Here is a 20,402-nt window from a genome sequence, read left to right on the forward strand (position 1 = left end):
CCCGATGACAGAAGCTCTGAATTGGAGTGTTCTTTCCCTGTGCACCACTAAAGGAGGATCTCAGTTGTTCTTGAGTGCACAAAGTACTGAACTCTGAGGGTGAGGCCTTCAACAGGGTGGTGTAAATCATGTGCCTGACCTTCCTCATGTGAGCACAGGAAAGAGTGGAGGGCTCCAGACTTGGCTGCAGGCAGGAGGGCTCCCGAGGCAGGGTCAGGGCATTCCTTTCTGACTCAGAGCCTCTACCGTTAGAGTTACTGCTGTCACTGGCCTTTGGATTTGAGATGCTTGATTTGTTGTGTGTTGAACAGGAGGCAGTGTGTAAGTGCCTTCAGAGCTGGAAGCTGTGGCTCTGTGTACTAGGTGTTCTAAAGCCCAGTTTACAACAAAACAAAAAAAATCCTTGCTAAAACCATGAGCTGATGAAGGACCATCTGACATCGCTTTGTTGCTAGCCAAGTGAAGCTTACTGGGACCTGGGCTGCTGGTTCCATAGGTCTGGTCTAGATGACTGGGGGTGTGGGAGAGAACCAGAACTGCTAATTTAAGCTATGCATGGAAAGTGTATACTGGCCTCGATTAGTAATGCAACTAATATTTTTTAATTTTCAGGACACATTCTCACAAATGGATTCATTTATAGATGAAGAGCTAAACAAACAGGTTCAACAACACATCAGCGAGACCATTGTTCACAAACCCTTGGATTTTGCTAAACACCTGAAGGAATCGTCCTTGTAAATGAATCTAGCAATGTGTTCAGTTGGCATCTTAATTATGGAGAAAGATTAGCTAAAAGAAATTTCCACTCATCATTAAAAGAATTCAAGTATATACAGAATACAGAAACACAAAAAACCGTAACAGCAGTTTTTCACACATTGTTACAAGGCCTCTCCACTTGCCCACAGGGCCCATGTTCTCAGGGCATGGGAACCGCAATGGACACTAATAAAAAAAGATACAAGCCCAGATCATTTTAAAATTGTTTGCAACCGTGCATTATAGTATTTTTGTATATATATTTTCTAATTTTTATAACAGAAACATATATAGACGTGTGTTTCTGAGAAATCACTGGGTTCTGTTGAATTAATAAATATTTTGGAACTTTTAACATAATGTTGACTTCTTTGATGTTTAAGATACTAGAGATTTTGAATATGTATTGCATTTTTCTTCTGTTTTTCCAACCATTTATCTCATCTTGAAATGATTTTGCATTTGGTGGGGCTTCTCCCCTCTGATGAATCTTGGTATTGGCAAACTGAAATTACTAAATTCAAGTTCTGAACTATCATCATGATTTAATGCTCTACTACAGTGTCTTCAATATACCCTCACTGTTAAAAATACTGGACAAATTCAAGGTAAGAATTAAATCTTTTTTTTTTTTTAATCTTGGAATTTATTTTCTCCCCATTCCCCAAATATTATTTATTGCCTCATTGTTCTAGAATCCATTTTCAGCTGCATGTTGGTTTTGCAAACAGTAAGTAAAATATATGAAATAACTTAAAATTGAGTGTTGGCTTTATGTGAATTCCATTCTACAGCTGAGTGTGGTGGCCTGTCCCTGGCTGGTGGCTAATACATTTTGTATATTTTTGTAACTTTTGTGTTTTGCAAACTAAAATAATCAGAAAACATATTTTTTCTAGGATATTAAGTTCTTTACCCTGATTTAGAGAGGTTAGATATTTTTAAAATTAATATATTTATTTTAATACATGTTTTTAGTATTAATCAGACTAGTTCACCGAATTTCAAGTAATTAACCATACTTTACAAATTTTCAGTAGTTAAATATTCAGAAACATTTTTGGAATAGGCATCTATCTACTAATGGATTAAGAAAATTTTGCTACGTAGATTACAAAACTGCCTACATAATACTGAGGGTAATACATGTGTTTCTGATGTTTAGGCTGCCATTCCCATAGCTTCTGAGTAGCTCCTTCTAGTCGTTAAGTGTTTGCAAATGTGGATGTGTTTTAAATTCTGAAAAATTCTGTAGGGGCCATTTACCAGTACCTTGTCAGTTCATGAAGGGTAAAGCAAAGAATCAATGTCTTAAACCATTTATTTTTTTACAACATATACAAATACAAGTTTATTCTTCAAGTCAGCAGAAAGAAAATAGTCCAGGTGGAAGTGTCATGTTTAAAATTGTTCATTTTACATAGTTTCCAAACAATATAAAGACTGGCACATAGTGATGTTGCATTTTCAGAATATGTTGACGTGCTTTAAGAGGCAGAGGAAGATAACTGTACAGATAAGTCATTCTGAAATACCCTATACATGTATTGGAGTGGAACCTATTTACTGCTATTTATTTTTGTGTTTAATTTGCTAACTCTGCCAAATGTCTACCACTATTGAAGTTACAGAATATTTATCACAGACAGGAAAAAAACACCACCATTATTACATTTAGTGGGCTACCCTAAAAGTAAACTGAGTTTTATAGTGAAATAGTAACAGCCAGTGATTAAAAAACAAATGTCAGTCGCAGTATTCAGAGAGCTAGAGCAGGATAGTTCAGTTTCAGAAGCTGCAGACTCAACCTTTCACAGAAATGTAAAGCTACCAGCAAGTTCTTCTTCTTTAAAGAAGACAAACATATGAATGTAAGAGAATGTGTTCTTGAAATATTTCAAGATTTTCATGTTAAAGTCTTTAATTCTTGAAAGCACATGATTCTAGAAGCAGACAGCTTTCTAAAGATGGATGTTGAGATAACAATCTAGTAATATTTGTAGCAATAAAAATAATGTGACTGGGTTTTAAAAATTACAACTGACATGGTATTTTTATTATTTTTTATTCTTCTAACTGCTAAACTTGGAATCAGTAAGACAGAACAGGAAGCCCTCCAGGCGGTAGGAAGTACCTCCTGGCACACCCCAGTTCCTGCAAACTGACTAGTCCTGCCTGCAGTGGGGCCAGGATCCATGGCTGCCCAGCTTTTGTCCCAGACAGTCACACAACTGCGAGCAGCACATGCTATGCAAAGAAAATATAAGAAACTGGTAGAAAAGTAACTGGCTTTAAAGTAGTATAGAATAAAATACTTCTGTATTTTTGCCAACAGGCAACAGTGTGTGAGATTTCCGCCTGTAAACTGTTCAGCATGAGGCCTGCTACCACTCAGAGACTGCATGTTTCTCAAAGGTGTTGATTATTTACATTCCTTTTGTTCAAACTTTATCCTGGAAGCTGCTTCCTGTAAATAGTTTGTAATGTAAAAATAAATGTATTTTCCTAACTGATGTCCAAGCCCAGCCAGAAAGGGACAAAGTTATTTTGTCAGTCTTGTCATAGGAATGTGTGGACAGGTATTCCTGCAGAAATAAAATCTGTGGCTAAGCAGAATAAACTTTCCTATTAGAATAATAACTCAGCACATGAAATATGTTTAACTGGGCTTTCACAAAGTTAAAAAAACCAAAAGTGTTTAATGCTTGGAACAAACACAAAGGGAAGGATACTATACTCCTTTCCAGCTTCACCCCAAAATGTACCACATTTAATTAACAAAAGTTTACTTGGTTTACCAATACCTAAACTTGAAATTAAGTCATTGATACATGTACATTAATACATGTCATTAGCCTTACACAATTCCAGATGTCTACATGCCTATAAAGTTGGGGGCATTTAATAGAAAGTTAAATATTTTGCTTTTCTCTTTCACTGTAATAAACAGCAGCAAAAGCAACTTCAGACTTTGTTTGATGAGGAAGATACAAATATTAATAAACTAATCTCACAGCTAAAAAATGATTATATTAACAGAAGTAGTAAAAAGTACTGTTTTTAAATTGCCACTGGACTTCAGGCTACTGTTAGACCTGCATTACACAATGTGATATGGCTACTGTTTTCCCTTGATTTCCCGAGGTTTTTTTTTTTTAAATCTATGTAATAGAAGAGCATTAGTGGATGACAGCATGGGTGTAAGAACTATCTGTGTTGAATCTAATGAATTAACAAGTGTGTCTTCCAGACTACTATGATACTGCAGGTGATGTTAAGAATTTATTTTCATTGCTGCTGAACAACAACAAAAAAGCGCCTAACAGGTAAGGGCTAACTCTATAGGAAAGTAAGTATTGTTTCTGAAGTGCTATAAAAACACCAAAAAATTAGTGGTGATGAACTGCTACTGTGTTAAAATAACAGAGAGAATGAAACTAAGAAAAAAAAAGTTCCATTGTGCAGTAGGTTGATGTATTTCCCAGTAATTCCAAAGTATTCCAAAGCAAACTATGCATATAAAGCTATGGGTAAGTTGTCACTTCTAACGTTTTACTCAGTATCAGTCTGGCATTATGTGTGTGCCGTGGGGTAGAGAGAGAGCACACTCATGCTTACAGGGGCTGGCTGTATACATAGTTAGGATTCGTAACACGTGTGCAGCGTCTGAGCTAGGAGGTGGTTGAGGTTTTAATTGGATCATGTTGCTGAATTGCCCAGTGCTGTTTTGCTACATCAGTACTGAGGATAAGCAGTGGGAAGTGCATGGCTTCTGGGAGGATATTCCACAGGGAAACAACTTTTTTGTGTGTCTGTGGTTATTTTTCCTGAAAGCTGGAAATTACCTCTAGAGGGCACTTTTTTGCTTTGGTAATAGCTACTTTATAGACATTTTCTGTAGTGTATAGTGAAGGACTTAGCTTCTGGTGACAGAATGCAGGTTCTGTCTGCTTGTTTATATGTCAGTTACTGACTTTGCTTTCTTTTATTTAATTTTCTAATTACTGCAGGGGGGATGTTGGTTGTCACGGGACTAATGCCTGTAACTTCTTTACCTTTCCTTGCACTACCAAAAGTAAACCTCAGTTTATTTACACTGCAGTTCTATCCTTTGCCTGATGCAGCTTCTCTTATAGGAGCAGCAGCGTTTTGTGCTTGAGTGCCAAAGTTGATGTGGAATAACTGAGTGCATGAATCACTCTCTGTATTCATGCATTTCCCAATTTAGTCACACCAGGTAACTGAAATGCTTTATTTAGGGATTGCTCTACTGAGACAAAACACGTGCAGAGCAATTTACTCACCACAGGTTCACTTCTTGTGGGAAATCAAAGGGATGACCGATTTCAGCAGTTGTTTCATTTGTGCCCCTGTATGTTGGTATGGATTGTTTTAACTAACAAAGCTCATTAGTAACTCCCATGGAGAAATAAAAGAGACAACCATAACTGGCTTAAATATCAAAAGATAATTCAGCAAATGTAAAACTTCACAACAGTGTTTCTATGTAAACAAAAACGTCAAGAGTTATAGTGTAAGAGTTCTTTATACTCTCTGGGTTTAACAGACAAGTAAAAAGACATTTCCTGACTGTATGGAAAAATGTTATTTTGAATTCAAAATTTAAAATATTAATTACATTTATCAATGTATTGGTTTGAGTTTGGTCAGTTTTGGGTATGAAACATTTTGTGCTGAAAAGAAACAACCAGAAAAGTTAAAACATTTTTTCCTCTATATCCAGAGAGAGGTAAAAATTCTGCATTTTCTAAAAAGTAGTATATGATAAATATATTATACAATGGCATGTACTCAGAAACATGATAATAAATATTCTTTAAACACAAGCCTGGAAAACTAGAATTTATAAGAAGAAAATGTTGTTCCTTGTCAAAGTATCACTACTAGTTAGGTGTTTTTTAGCTATTGTACATTATTTTGTTAAAGTAGATAAAACATAAATAATTTGAGCATTTTGTGTATATTCACCAAAGTTAAACAGATAGGCAGAGGAAGTTACAGTATATTTAAATCTCTTTACAATCACTTAACACAGTGTTTAACAGAAATCTTCAGGTAAAAGTGCATTATTTTAATATAATACACATAAAAGAAAACTCTGGTTCTCTGCCTTCAGTTTCTTTAAAGGCAACTGGCTAAAATTATCTTTTGTTTAAAAAGGGGAGGGTGACAACACATGTTTGTTTACAACGTACAGTCCAAGAAAACTTCTTCATCCGCCTACCGAGAATCTGCAGATGTGAAGATGAGGGAAGAGAAGACTTCCGAGAGCTGACAGGCATCTTTCCAATCTACAACATCCCATTTAGGATTCCCAGATTCTGGATGTTAATCCAGCAGTATTGCCTGGATTAAGCATCTGTAGCACAGGGCACAAAATTAGTGACCAGTTCAGTCCGCAGCAGGTTCCTTCAAAGGCACTACAGAAGGATTCAATGATGTAAATTCCAGTTTACAAAAAAAAAGAAAGAAAAATTCAGAAGAGGGAATATGACTGGAATCATTCCATAATTTACTTCACTTTGCTTGAGATTCAGATTATTTTGATTTAGGGTTTTTTATAGTAGCCTAAAAATAAGGTATTAAATTTGTCCCTTCATATTTGAAATATCTTGCAAATGAAAATGTGATTTGAATTCTGTTAATTTAATGATTTAGCAGTTATATAACTGCATGTCAAATAAGGCTTTAATAATTAGGTGATGTGGAAAGAAAAATGTACTCTTACATTTGCTATATCTGAGATGGGATTATCAACACTGAAAAAGATTACAGCTCATTGTAAATGAAGAAGAAACTGCTTAGATGGTATCTCAACCCTGTAGTAGCACTATGCAAATATATCTATAGTGTAGGTCAGTGGACAAGTTACATGTACTATCTTCATATAAATGTGACAGTCTTGTGTATTTCATTATTTGTTTTAAGTCAAGCAAGATGGAAGAAACTGAAGAGATGCAGAAAGGATAGTAAAAATGTTTAAACATTTCTGGCAAAATTTCCACTGAGAGAAATTGACACTATAAACTTGTTTTAGCTAAAAAGGAGATCATCAGTCCTGATGATTTTATTATATGCATGCAATAAAAAAATAACACAATCTCTACTGGATACTTCTATTTACTTTTGCCCAAAGCAAAAGAGTAACAGGACATCATTAATTAAGCACAGTTAGTTGATTAAAATGCGTATTATAAAATCAACAAGGATGGAACATTTTCGGTTTTGTTTTTTAAATGGTCAGAGGAAGTGGGTGAAACTGCAGTCTTCACATCATTCTGATTCACTGTAGCAAATGCCGTAATAAATAACTGGAGACCTTACTGATCTTACTGTGCCTATGCACACCAATGTATCAGGTTTCTATGGATCTTTCTGTTGGTCCTTGTACCTCACTGTGGTTTAACCAACTACAACTTTGAAAACAATACTCTCTAAATCATGTATTAAATGATTGCTCAGTTAGAATCAGTATCTCATACCTGAATAGACTACTGTAGGCAGTGGTGCTTATTATTCCATAATGTCACTGAAAGTCAAACTGCACGCAGACCTCTCATCCTTGCTCTGTGGACTGTCCGGCAACACCTGCAGAGGTGGTGATATGAATCCCCGATACTGCTTACTTGACTTGGTTAACTTCTTGAGTTCACTGGTAAAGGAAATGCCTTTTCTTTTGTCATCTCGTGCTGCCTGAAAAAAAAAAAATCAGATCACAGTAGTAGTTTAATAGGCTGTTAGCTGAGAAACACAGAATTAATATGAAGTACATTTCTAAGCAGGTCTCCCCTTTGAAATTCAGTGCAGCTGTGCTTTCATAGCTAAGCACATACTTCTGATTGTTCTGAATAAATTAATAGAAAATTATGCAATCAAAGATACAGTTAGCAAATTTGTTATAAACTTGTATAAAAAAATCTGTGCTTATGACACTGTACCTTTAAAGCAGCAACTGCTGTGGCTTGGTGGCATCTGCTGGAAGGGAGAACACAGCTCCTAGCAGCAGGCCTATACTTCATTCCTGCCATTTTCCAAAGCCTGAGATAAAGCAACAGAGCTTTTCCACTGAGCAAGAATAAAGGGGACTTTATTCCAGTAGTTTTTAAGTTTTGTCCATTTGAATAGTCCTGCTTCACTGGGATGGGGAGCATGGCGCACACAGCCAGATTTTGAAAAACAGCTGGTAGGAAAAGATAAGGATGGCCACGGCATTTGCAGGCTGCGAGGGAATCATGTTGCTGGACATAACTGATGCAGTTATACAATTAAAAGAAGTAAGGCAGGTGCGGAGAAAAGAGGAATCTGATTTTTGCTGTAGTCTTCTCCCCACTCATCCTTATGCCACTGAAATGCCGTCCTCCCTCCCACTGAAAGTAGGTTCCCATTAAACTGATTGTACACCATCTATGAAACCTGCTGCAAAGTATTTAATCTTTTACCTGAACCTGTTCTTTGAGTTTAAGGATAAATTTTCCTGCTCCCTTCCACTTGCTTTGGGCATGAAACACACACTCTTGATCAGAGAGAATCCTCTGGGATGGTTTAGATGTTGAGGACTTCTTGTTTGCTGGCTCTTTTGTCACCTCTTCCAAAAGCACATAATCACTTGGATTTGGATTGCTCAAAATGCTGTAGGAGTATTTGGCTTTGCAAAGAGTCTGTTTAAAAGCAGAAAAAAAAAAAAAAAAAAAAAAAAAAAAAAAAGGCATTCCTTCAGATTCAGGTTACTAAAGTGATTCCTCAGCCTAGTGCTGAGAACAAACCCCACCTGGTCTTGTGTGAAACAAGCCTCCACCCTACCTGTTACAGACCTACTAACTGGAAATGCGCTGCTTACCTGCTGTATGACATCCTGAGCTGTGCTAAAGCGGGGAGCTTTGATGACGGTGCGTGGTTGCTCTGGGGAGACATCATGCACCTGAACAAAGAAACTGTCATCCTCAGAGCTGATGGCTGTGTCTTCCTTTGCTTCTTGAAAGGCATTTCGCTCATTTAAATTCTATAGAAAAAGGAGAGCCAAATTCATGTACTTCAGAGATAACCAATAGCTGGTGGACACAAAATTTTTTATCGCTTGAAAACTCGAGACTGCTGTGGCCCCGTGTCCATTTCATTAGTCTTATATAGAAGATTTTTGACAAGAAACTATTGCTTATAATAAATACTTGTGTTTCTAAAATTGATGTTGGAAATACCTGAATACAGCAGGCAAGGAATGGAGACATATGCATAGTACCACATTACACAAAAATTATCACTTAAATCTTTATTTCCTTATGTGTGCAAAAGTGTGTAATGGTGACATTAAGATGGGAGATGGTGGTAAGTGTCCTTTTGTTTCCTTGTCCCTGCACTAAAGCCAAAATAATTTAGAGAGAAAGGAGTCTGCACGAACATTTTCCTGTGAAGCAAGAGGAAGGCTGCTTCTCTGTCCATTTTTCATGCTCTATGACTACTGCAGATTTTAGAGAGAATTCCTCCCTGCAGCTTCCCTCAGATAAAGCATTTCTCTCCAACCCCTTGTAACACAGCTTGAATTCATAAGCTGTAAACATGGGCTGTGTGACACACACCCTACAAGTGGACCCACTCCTTGTTTTTCCATGCAAATTTGCAGCTTCATTTCTAGCTCCATGATCTGAGGCTGCTACCTGCAGAAAGGCTCAAATTTATAATGTTTTGCATTGCTAGTATCACAGGACAAAAATACAGCATATTTTTCACATATACTAAGATTTGAACCCATGTTTTCTGAAAGAATGGGGTTTGGCAGTGACACATTTGTAGTCGCATACACTTAAGTGTTACAGTCAACTGAAGTAGGCAGGCTACTATTTCCACAAATTTCTACCTAGTAATTTTTGCTCAAAATATTAGAGGAAAACAAAATACATATTTGTTTAATATAATTGTAATTTGTCAAATTGAAGCTTTATGAAAAGTTGTATCAAAATAATCAGTTTAAAATACATTTTTTTCACTTTAAAGGATCCCAGAGGATCTCTGTCATTTGTGTATGTGAAATCTGCGTATATAAACAAATGTGTACATATATTACTATGTTCAGATGAAGCAAGCATTATTATACACTGAACTGACTAAAGGAAGTGCCTCCATTAAGTGTCTTTCTCCTGCGTTTTTGTTTCTCTCTCACAAACCTGGACACTAGCATATTTTCAAGCTGTGGATGTTTTGCTCATAGTTTAAACTGAAGTAATCGCACCATCTTTCTCCTTTAAATTAAAAGAAATCACCTATTTCATTATTTTAGGCCATCATTGATAAATTGATCATCCTTTGAGGTTTTTAGATTTAATACTGAAATCCTTTCTAATTTTTCTGAACAGAGAAGTTGCTGACATCTAAACTGATTGATAACTGTAGTCTGGAGTTCTGTTATCTACAATCCTTTGGTATTAACTATTATCTTTCTTTATACTAATTTCCTATCATGTCAGAATGTAGATTTGCATCAAATTAGAACTATGAGTCAAAATAGTAAGCTAGTGGCACTGAACCATTGGCTAAGCAATAATGATTAAGCACCATATAGCTGATGCTAGAGCTGAACGAAGTCAATTTAGTCTAACACAGGTGTATAAAGTCTAGTTGTGCTTACTCAAGGCCTACATTTGTTTTTAAACAATGTACACAGCATTGACATTACTCACCAAGGAGTGAAACAAACACTGCACCCTTTTGTTTCCTGATACTAACAGCTATTTTTAGCGACCTTTGTAAATACCAATTTATCTAAAACAGACTTACTTCCTCTCGGGCTTTAAAGATAATCCTTCCAACATATCCTTCTTCTGGGAACCAACTGTTCAAAAGCTGCACTAGCCCTTCTTCAGGACCAATCACTCTCTGGAATGGTGGTTTTCTGCATTCACTCTTTTCTTTAGATATAAAGCTTTTCTCTTCCATCAGAAAATAGTCTGCAGCACATGACTCGGTGCCTTTTGTGGTAGCCAAGAGCTAAGACAGACCACAATAAACACATAGCAATTAGAATGCTAAATATAAACACTGCATAATTAGTAGTTATAAATGAGAATGAATAAGGAAGCTTTAAGAATCAGTAACTATTCTGATAGTGCAGGCAAGATTTTTGATGTGCTATTTATTATTCAGATATTTTACTCCAGGGTAATGTACTGTTCTCTTTAGCCTAGCCAAGCAGTTCAACTATTCCAGACAAGGCAGTACTATTTAAGCTTATTTCTGTCCTGTTTGGCTGGCCAGACAATTTATTCATAATCCTAGGACAGTACAGTCTTTTCCCACTGCTAGAATAACAATCCCTGTTGAGTTAACTGGTTTTTCTGCTCATGAACTTAGCCCTCTAACTTTTACTCTGTATTCCCATGGTGCTCAAGTTCAAAGAATTGCGCAGAAATGTTTGCCCTTGTTGTAAGGACAGCCCACTGCCTTTGTTGGTCAGAAAGATTGTTTTTCTCATCTGCATATGCCCAAATATTAAAATACTAACAGGGAATATGTTCTAATATTATAAAAGCATTCTCTGAAGCCAAGATTGGGAATATTTCACTGATGATACTCTGTTTGCAATGTAATCAATTCCATGGTAATACATTTCTAAAGCACATCCTGTGATGAACTGCAATGACCCTGTATGTGAGAAATGCAGGGAGACGTATGTCCAGAATGATGTTAGTGTGGATTCTTGAAATTAGAGTCTGCAATTCAGCGGGTAGCTTACCTGATGAAGAAGCTTTGCAGCCGTGGTCCCACCACTTATATTAAAAACAGTGAAAGGCTCTGGGCCTGGAATTCCATGAATTGTCACTTTGTAAGTCCCAGCAGCTTTCCTCTCCCCCATGCTAAACAACTGTTCAGAAAACATTCAACAGGTTACTGACTGTTTTTACACAAGCATGTTATTTTTAGAGAAACTGTACACACAAGTTGTAAGGATCTTGACAGAGCAAAGCTATCCAGTTAATACATGGCTCTTATGCTACAGATCAAGTCATTAACCCCCACTCCCCCCCAAAACAAAACAAAAAAAAAGACTGCCCTCCACCCTACCTTGAAACAGAAGAGAAAAAAGAAAAAAAGGGAGTTTTCCAGTAAGAGTGCATAAACTGCCACTGGACAAAGGGTAGACCTCCATCACTCACTATCCATTCTAGCTGAGCTCGGACTATTTGGATTCAGTGTACAAATTACTGGATGAAAATCTATAGCTTTGTTTTACCCTCCAAACCATTTATGTTGTTCCTTTCTGCCCTAGTAATTCAACCAAGATACGTGTTTGGCATGTATTCATAGGAGGCTAATGTCTGCAACACATCTGCTGCACACACAGTAGCTCAGGAGGTTTTATCTAACTTTAGGAATCCGCAAAACAATAATATACATGGTTAAAGTTACTAAAACACAAGGAACCCAGGTAACCTAACATTAAGGGCCATTAAAAAAAAAAATTACATCAATCCATGCATACATATTCTGATATATATAATACACATCTGTGTTTGTATGTGTTTGTATGTATACATATTTGTACAGATAAACATATAGATGTGCAAAACCACACATATATAAATATTAATGTATTTACGGAAATACAAACTCCATCTTTTCCTGTGATAGAATTCAATTTTATTCTCATTATCCCAAAGTTGTTAATAATTTGCATCTTTCTTTGTCCCAAATACAGTGTTTATGATTCAAGCATAAAGGAATGCATGAGGCAGCTCTGAACCTGACTGCTCAACCACACTCCTGCAGCACAGGAGCTCTTGTGCTACACCTAAATACACCAGAAGCCCAACTTTGAAAAGATTTACCCTCCCACAGTTTCAGCCCAGTGGGATAACCTTACTTCCACCAAAGCCCAAAAAAGTTAGGCATCAAAGTATTTCTGAAAAATGTGCAGGTTTAGGGGCTGAACAGTCTGATTCTAGAAGTCTTCAGACCACAGTAGTAATTTCGACAAGAATAAATGGTATTAATAAAAAAATTAATTAAATTACCAGAGATGCAGGCACAGTGTTTCCAGAGGGACTTTCTTCCATTCTCCGGCTGTTTATGAACAAACTAGAAATTTCTAATGCTTCATTGTGCAGGTTATGGAGCTGGACATGCCTATAGCCTAAAGAGAAAAACCCTTTTTAACTGCTTTGCCACATCCTAGACACAAGTCTCATAAGTGGAAAACTCAACTTTGCTATATTTATAGCTACAATTTCCCAAACCTATAAGATTTAATGCACTGCATTAACACTCTTTGTACAACAGTGTAACCCAAATGTTATTATCTGCTGAGTGGCTCATACAGCTGCCTACCGTTGTTTTGTGGTAATACTCAATATATTCATATATGAAATAGCTAAATTTTAGGCTATGAATGAAACAAGGACAAATTCTTACTAGGAAAATGCATATCTATGGCTAGATCTCCTCATATGTTATGTCTGTTGTGTGGTATTACAGTGTCATGAAGCAAATATGAAAGTATTTTTGCAGTTCTACTGAAGAGCTGCTGACAATATGGAAACTCCCTCCCCCAGGTATCACAGAATTAATGATGCTTCCTCTTCTCACCTTTTTTCATCTTTCCTTTACCTCTCCTCCAGCCATGGCTGCAAGAAGTGCAATTCCCCTCTGCCCAGTGATCACCAGTTACAGCAGTTTCTTGGGCAAAGGACAAGGCAGGGAGTGAAACCACTCCACACTTCCTAAGGGAGCAGCAAGTCTCAAGGTGAACACAATGTCACAACGACAGCTCAGGATCGGAGCAACTGCATGCAAGATGCCCAGTCTCAGCAACAGTACTGGATGTGACTTTCTACAAGTCACTGGGGCAGCCTCCAGCTACTAGATCAGCATCATACTGCCAGGGAAAAGCATGTTGTCTGATACTTGTTCCCTATCTCCTTTAGAAAAATGCAACCAGCTGATTAAAAATATCCCTCAGGAAGGATTCAGTGCAGGAATCTGCTGGACCATTTTGGCATAGGGTGTCACTACAACCTATACTGTACCTCTTTTTAGAGCTTTTAGGGGAATGATTCTCTGAGCTGTTACAGCTGAGCTATTATTTTCAACAACTGCAAACCGGAGAAAGACCAAATCTTCAAAGTGAACCCGGAAAAGGAACTGTTCATTCCACATGGGGTTGAGAGTGTTGCGATGAATGGGCTTTGTCCGGAAATGGCAGCTATCCAGAGGCATCCCCAGCACATCGATTTCAATGCAGGGACTGCCCATGCTATTGCTAGGGCAGACGTTCTGTCCAGACACAATCTGAAGCCGAGGAGTACAGAGAGAAACCAATTAGTGGAGTAATTCTTTTACTGTCACAATCCTGAATAAATATTGTTTAGCACACTCCTAAGTTCAAAGAATTTGTTAACATGCGGATTTAACTGTAAAACTCCTCTACTTCTGTAATTACCACGGCAGTTGAAGCATAGCTGCTTCAACCCCCCCGCTCCAGGCCATTGCTACGGTATCTTTCCTCTGAAAAAAATACACTATACATCATGAGTGTAACCATTCAAGGCATCTGAAAGTTAATCCAGAAAGAATGTACCAGTAACACAGTCAAAAAGGATCAAATTTTCTTCTCCGTTACTCAGGGGTGATGGCACTGACCTCTGGCTTGCTTTGGCGTATACAACACAAGAATTAGGTGTGCATTTGCCACAGCTGAGAGAATTTTGATTCTTATGAATCTCACTTTTCTGAAACATTTCCTGGAAGGGACTAGCTTCTTAGAATACATTTTTTTTTTGGCCACAAATCCATGAATTATGTATCTTATAACTTTAAAAAAATATTTTTCTAAGGTTCAGTACAGTTTTTCATAATGGCTTTCTGTGTAGCTTCTCAAGTGTTCACAAACGTGTGAAACATCCAGGCACACATTTTACACAGCTGTGTAGTCCCAGGGAAAATGCTTTCAGGACTGGGTTTTGGTAAATACTGTGGAGGAAGCAGTTAAAGTAACTATGGATGCAAACCAGACAGTAAAATAAAATAAAGACAATTATTTGCTCCCTTCCCTTCCAGTTTGCTAGTTATGCTGACCTCCAGAAGTATAAGCAACAATTAAGGGTTCAATCTTTTCATACAGAAGTGTGACTGTAATGCTGGTTAAAGACTATAGTTTAATGTTGTCTACTTCTATCTGTTTGGCTGTATGAAATTCCCTTTTAATGTACTTACTGTTAAAGAATATATAGCTGGCTCTTTATTATCAAGATCTCTTTCTAACGGACAAAACTGCTGGTACATTGAACAATTTTTATCCCACAGAACAGGAGGTTTCAAAACATATCCACAGCCACCATTAGCCTCAAACATCGCTGCATTAAGTTGCAGAGGAAGATCTGTGAAAGTAAGGCAGCCAAAACTGATGAAGAGCAATGGTACAATGGAAAAACTGTTACAGTGAAGACAAAGACATGTTTTAAGTATCTTTCTTGTTGTAGCTGTGTACTATCAATTAATTCCTGGTTTTCAGAGATAGCTGTAATTTATGTATCCAATCTATCTAATATTTACACAAAATTAAAAGAACAGTTCATTCTTTTTTATCCTTCCCTGTTGTCTTTATCCAACTCTAGGGCTTGCCTACACCTGTTTTCTGAGAAGTTTCTAGGTGTTTGCCCTGAACTGCAGAATGAAAAAGCAGTTACTGTGTAGTTTTGTAGATGACCTAATGGGTCCCCCATCAAAAAGGTGAAGGAACACAAGATAGGATAGAAAATGGCTCCAAAATGTTTCAACATTAAACTAGCATCCAAGGTGGCACTTCTAAGTGAAAAAATAGTTCAGTACCTTTTTATACTGGAAACTATCAGAAAGGGGTAACAGCTACTTGAACTGGGGGAAAAAACACCTTCAGCACTAAAATAAAAACAGAAACAGAAGGTGTTGCTGTCCAGGCACTTCTGTGCTATCAGGAAATCTGCTAGTCCTGAACCCTGGGGTTGGATTGTCATGGTATAAACCTGCTTGTGCTAGGGTGCATAGACAGGTAGATCCCCTTGTGATAGCAGGTAGAAGCAAATGTCAAATACAAATTCACAGTCTAAGGACTTATTTCACATTTAAAATGTGAAATTTTAATAAATGTGAACATTTAATAAAATGTGAAATTTAAAATGTGAAATACTTAAAAGGACACATAAAGGGGGCGTACAGGAAAGATGGGGAGGGACTCTTTATCAGGGAGTGTAGCAATAGGATGAGGGGTAGCAGTTTTAAACTGAAATAGGGAAGATTTAGATTAGATATAAGGAAGAAATTCTTTAATGTGGGGGTAGTGAGAACTGGAACAGGTTGCCCAGGGAAGTTGTGGCTGCCCCCTCCCTGGCAGTGTTCAAGGCCAGGTGGGATGGGGCTCTGAGCAACCTGGTCTGGTGCAAGGTGTCTCTGCCCATGGAACTAGATAGTCTTTAAGGTCCCTTCTAATCCAAACCATTCTAAGATTGTAAAAAAATTTATTAAAATGTGTGTTTGTGTACCCATACCATCTGTTTGGTAGTTAAGAGCCACGAGCTGTACACCATGGAGCCAGAAGATCAGCGGATGGGGATTTGAGGAGTCGATGCGCGTAGCAGCAGGGTAGGTCCTCAGGAGCTGACAGGTGGTGTGCTGGATCAGCTTCTGAGAGTACCGCCGGCACAGCCGCTTGGCAGCGTTCTCATTCAGGGAGGAGATATGATAGCACTTGGGCGTCCTTATGATAGCACTGAGAGAAGCTGGGGAGTTGTAAGGAGAGCAAGGCTCTTCCCAGGTCTGCCGCATCACATCAAAAGGACCTGGAAAATAAACAGTACCCTCAAGTTACAGCTTCAGATCCAGAGTCTCCAAGAATTCAATGCCGCCTAGTGAAGTATGTGTGCTTACTTTGGTTATGGTAGAAAAAGATGATCCTGGAAAACGACACTACTCAGTGTGTCACATTCCTTCTTTATACAGTAAGAACAATCCACAGAGGGAACATAATGTTTAAGTATTGAAATGATACTGTGATTAGATATGCTAACAACCATTTTCATAAATAAATACTTAATTGGCATTTGCCTCTATAAAATAAAGGAATAAATTTCCATACAGTCTACATGAGGAAGGGAGGCAAGACTGAAACCCATGTGCTAAATCACCAAAGAGGCAGTCTACAGAGGCCATAAGAGTTAGGGGACAAAGACACCAAAATACTTCTATGCTTTAGAATTATACACTAGACTTCTTCATTTCTAGGACACTGGCCTCTAGAAGGGAATCTACCCTGTCTGCTGCACATGTGATCTTGGGCTGAAATAAATGCAACATTCCTTGAGCCAGAAAATTAGTACAAGAAAAGGCACAACTCTACTTTATGGCATTCACCTGAAAGGCAGGGGATCTGGGTCTCATCCTTGTTCCAGAACCTTTTCTATACTTTCTTAGTATTTGTTTACATCTGTTCATATACAATTTCCAAGCTCACCGAATCACCTGCAGAGCCTAAATAGCCCCAAGGTGGAATACAGGAGTTTGCATGATTACACGTTTGTACTTGGCTGAATTTTAGGCAACTAAGTCCTACTTCAGGCAACTAAGTCCTACTTCAGACACTAAAAATCCTTTTCTGGATCTAGCCCAACAGTTCTGCCTTCCACTTGTACTTTGAAAATATTCATTCATACCTTTTAAAATAGAAATTTTAAGATACATCATGTAAAATATATGTTAGTTTTGAATCGTTTATGAATTGGGGTCTTCATATTCCTGACCAAGTAATCCTATTTTAACATTCCACACTCAACACTTCAGTTATAACAGTGTTACTGTAATAGCTGCTGCGCTAACGAAAAACCATTCCAAAGTTCAACATTTTACACATTGTAAAGTATTTGATCTTTAACAACTTGGTCTGGTATATGTGTTGGATTACAGACTCATTCCACGTGACTGGTGAAAGAAGATGCTAACTTTACCTTTTCCAGATGCTTTGGCAAGAGTAGCTGACTCCCCAGGGCTCAGCCTGCCAGGATTGTTGCCAAAAATGGACTTCCTGCTTTTTCTTTCTTTTCCTCTGCTAGAGCCAGATGGGTTTAGAGTTGACAAGCCTGTTCCCATAAATGTAAAATAAATGAGCCAAAAAACATGACCAAGAGGGCATGACATTTTCCATCATATTTTACATTATTTTTGAAGGCATGAATACTCCTGTTATACAGTACACAGGGCAAGCAGTGTATTTTTCTCCATAATTTAATATTAACATCTTTACATACATACATGCCTTCATATATGTATATATTATCTGTGTTTATATATATAATGTATATAAAAACTTATATGAAGCAATACAATATACAGTTCTCTCTCTGTGATATAACTTTTCTCCAGCTTACTTTTTGGCTTGCAGAAGGTATTATTGGATCTGTCTCAAATTATCAAATGGTCCTAATTAATACTAAAAAAATCTTCAGTAACAGTCGCAATGTATTTGTCCTTAGAATGATTTTTTTAAAAATCATGCAATTCACTAGGATAGGATTCCTGCATAATTAAATAAATGCAAGAATATGATTTAAAGATACAATGTAAAGGAAAAAGTACAAATGCAGTTGGTTAAACAGTTTAACCTCAAGATGCTTTCAGAGTTACCTTCTTCTGTTCAGAATTTGTATTTCAATGATGGGAAATATGGTAGATGTGCAAAATCCATTAGGTATTTAATGACCAATAGGTACTAGAAGTAAAGCTGGAAAGCTATAGTATAGCTATTATTCAAACATATGTATTCTAGCAAAATAATCATTAAAATAATGACCTATATCCCAGTGAAATAAACAGACAATCCCCATTAAGGTCAGTTTCTTTCTGTTGACTTGGAGAGAGAACACAGCAGACCAAAATTAAAGTCAAAATGCACAATAGTTATTATAACACCCACAGTAGTGATGTATGGGATGCTCTTGTGATATAAAATACAACAAAGCAAGTACACTGGTTTTTGCCGAACTGTGACTCACAAAACAACCTTCATGAACTCACATCAATTCACACCTGCCTAAAGACAGTTCTGGATTTAATTCTACTATGTCAACTACAAATACAAATCACAAAGAGGGCTCTCTTCTACTGAAGTCTGTCCACAGCTGTAAATTTTCAGCTCTCAATCTTTACGGCATGTCTACATGTAATTAGTAAAGCTATGCTGATAGTTTCAGTGGAATTGCTTGGGTTCGTAAAATTTAGGGTATACATAAGTGTTTTCAGCGTTGGAGACGTATTGTCTCTCTGGGCCAAAGCATACACATAAACCATAGAAGATGGTAGAAGTTGAGATCAAGGAATATGAACTGACTAGAAGAATGAGGAGTCATGCACTGTGTTTCCAGCACTATTTAATCCCAGTTTTCAATGGATCAAATGGATTTGGCAGGCAAGATCCAGGTTTCAAAATCCTGTTGTGGAGACAGTCACTGAGGAAACAGACAAACCTCATAAATCACCAGAGCGCAATGCAAAATGCCAAGGTTAACTGTACCCAGTGTGGTGGGCACAGGGTAAGATGCAGCTGGGAGTTTTCTCTCAGTCTTTCCCATAGCCATGCTTTTGCATGTGACACTCCTCCTCCCAGAGGCAAACTCCATTTTTCACTCCAATTTAAACTTGACTCCAATAGCATCACCTATTCATAGAATCATAAATTCCTAAAATAATGGAGTTTAGCAAGGATCTGGAATTCTGATCCAACTCTCTGGACAAGCCAAGATCAACTTAGATCTCACCATTCTGCTCATAGATCCTATCATACTACTAGAATGACAGAGTAAACGTTTGGTGTTTCCCTACAACCCCTATGCTCCAAACTTCGAGTTACCGATTTTAGTGCCCATGTCTCATGTTAGATATAAGCACAGTGCTTTACTGCTTTTAGATTTAATCCAGAGGATGGCAAACTTCCCTGCTCCTTGTATTCTAACCATGCTAAAGTAACAGGTTAAATTAATTGTCACCTTCTCACCATGTGTTTCAGACCAACAGCCAGAGAGTATGAGGGTTTGCAAACCTTGAAAAAGAATTTACAGTACTTTTTAATGTAGGGAGACCGTTTTTATGTTCACTTTAATTTCCTGAAAAGTGACACCATAGGGGCGGGTAGTCTGATACAATGGAGATGGTGACTGAATTTCATGCTGGTTAGCTCAGGTGACTCCCAGCTCTCTGCATTTGATTGTGCAGATCCTGTTTTCATGTATTCAACTTCCTCTACTCATTGTGTAAAGATCCTCAGCACCAAGGCAACAAGCCATGTGCCAGTGGGTTACAGCAGTACTGTGCTCAAGTATGCTTCACTGCCCTCACCCTGGGTGACCCAAAAAAACAGATCTTCACCCCCTTAGATAATGGTATGATGATACCCAAGAGACTGAAATTGAAGTTAAGCAAGGACTGTAAGGGTCAAAAAACACTGAAACAACAAGAGCTGTGGTGGATTCTTTGTTACCAGAGATTTTATAACAAGAAATGTTATTTTCTCCACATGATAAATACTGTTTTGACGAGGGAGCACTTAGGGAAGTCTGTGTTACTCAGTAGGCTAGGGTAAGTGAACATAATGGTCCTTGTCCTTTTTTATA

At 37.6% G+C, this 20,402-nt stretch overlaps 2 protein-coding genes across 2 annotated transcripts in view; one reads left to right on the top strand and one right to left on the bottom strand.

Moving 5' to 3' along the window:
- The window catches only part of NOC3L (NOC3 like DNA replication regulator), an 18,436-nt gene extending 16,779 nt beyond the window's left edge, over positions 1–1,657 (top strand). Inside the window, exon 20 of the mRNA XM_026851083.1 lies at positions 613–1,657. Coding sequence (XP_026706884.1) covers positions 613–741 — 129 coding nt within the window. The 3' untranslated portion in view covers positions 742–1,657. The remainder of the gene's footprint in view (positions 1–612) is intronic.
- A 2,005-nt stretch (positions 1,658–3,662) lies between these two features.
- The window catches only part of PLCE1 (phospholipase C epsilon 1), a 155,656-nt gene continuing 138,916 nt past the window's right edge, over positions 3,663–20,402 (bottom strand). The window contains exons 24-34 of the mRNA XM_026851074.1: positions 17,745–17,876; positions 16,293–16,583; positions 14,983–15,146; positions 13,797–14,058; positions 12,786–12,904; positions 11,507–11,635; positions 10,552–10,761; positions 8,621–8,782; positions 8,223–8,441; positions 7,266–7,476; positions 3,663–6,203 (exon numbers count right to left, since the gene is read on the bottom strand). Of these exons, the coding sequence (XP_026706875.1) occupies positions 7,297–7,476; positions 8,223–8,441; positions 8,621–8,782; positions 10,552–10,761; positions 11,507–11,635; positions 12,786–12,904; positions 13,797–14,058; positions 14,983–15,146; positions 16,293–16,583; positions 17,745–17,876 (1,868 nt within the window). The 3' untranslated portion in view covers positions 3,663–6,203; positions 7,266–7,296. The remainder of the gene's footprint in view (positions 6,204–7,265; positions 7,477–8,222; positions 8,442–8,620; positions 8,783–10,551; positions 10,762–11,506; positions 11,636–12,785; positions 12,905–13,796; positions 14,059–14,982; positions 15,147–16,292; positions 16,584–17,744; positions 17,877–20,402) is intronic.

Source organism: Athene cunicularia (assembly GCF_003259725.1).
Source record: "Athene cunicularia isolate RWA chromosome 6 unlocalized genomic scaffold, athCun1 chr6_part1, whole genome shotgun sequence".
Taxonomy (NCBI): domain Eukaryota; kingdom Metazoa; phylum Chordata; class Aves; order Strigiformes; family Strigidae; genus Athene; species Athene cunicularia.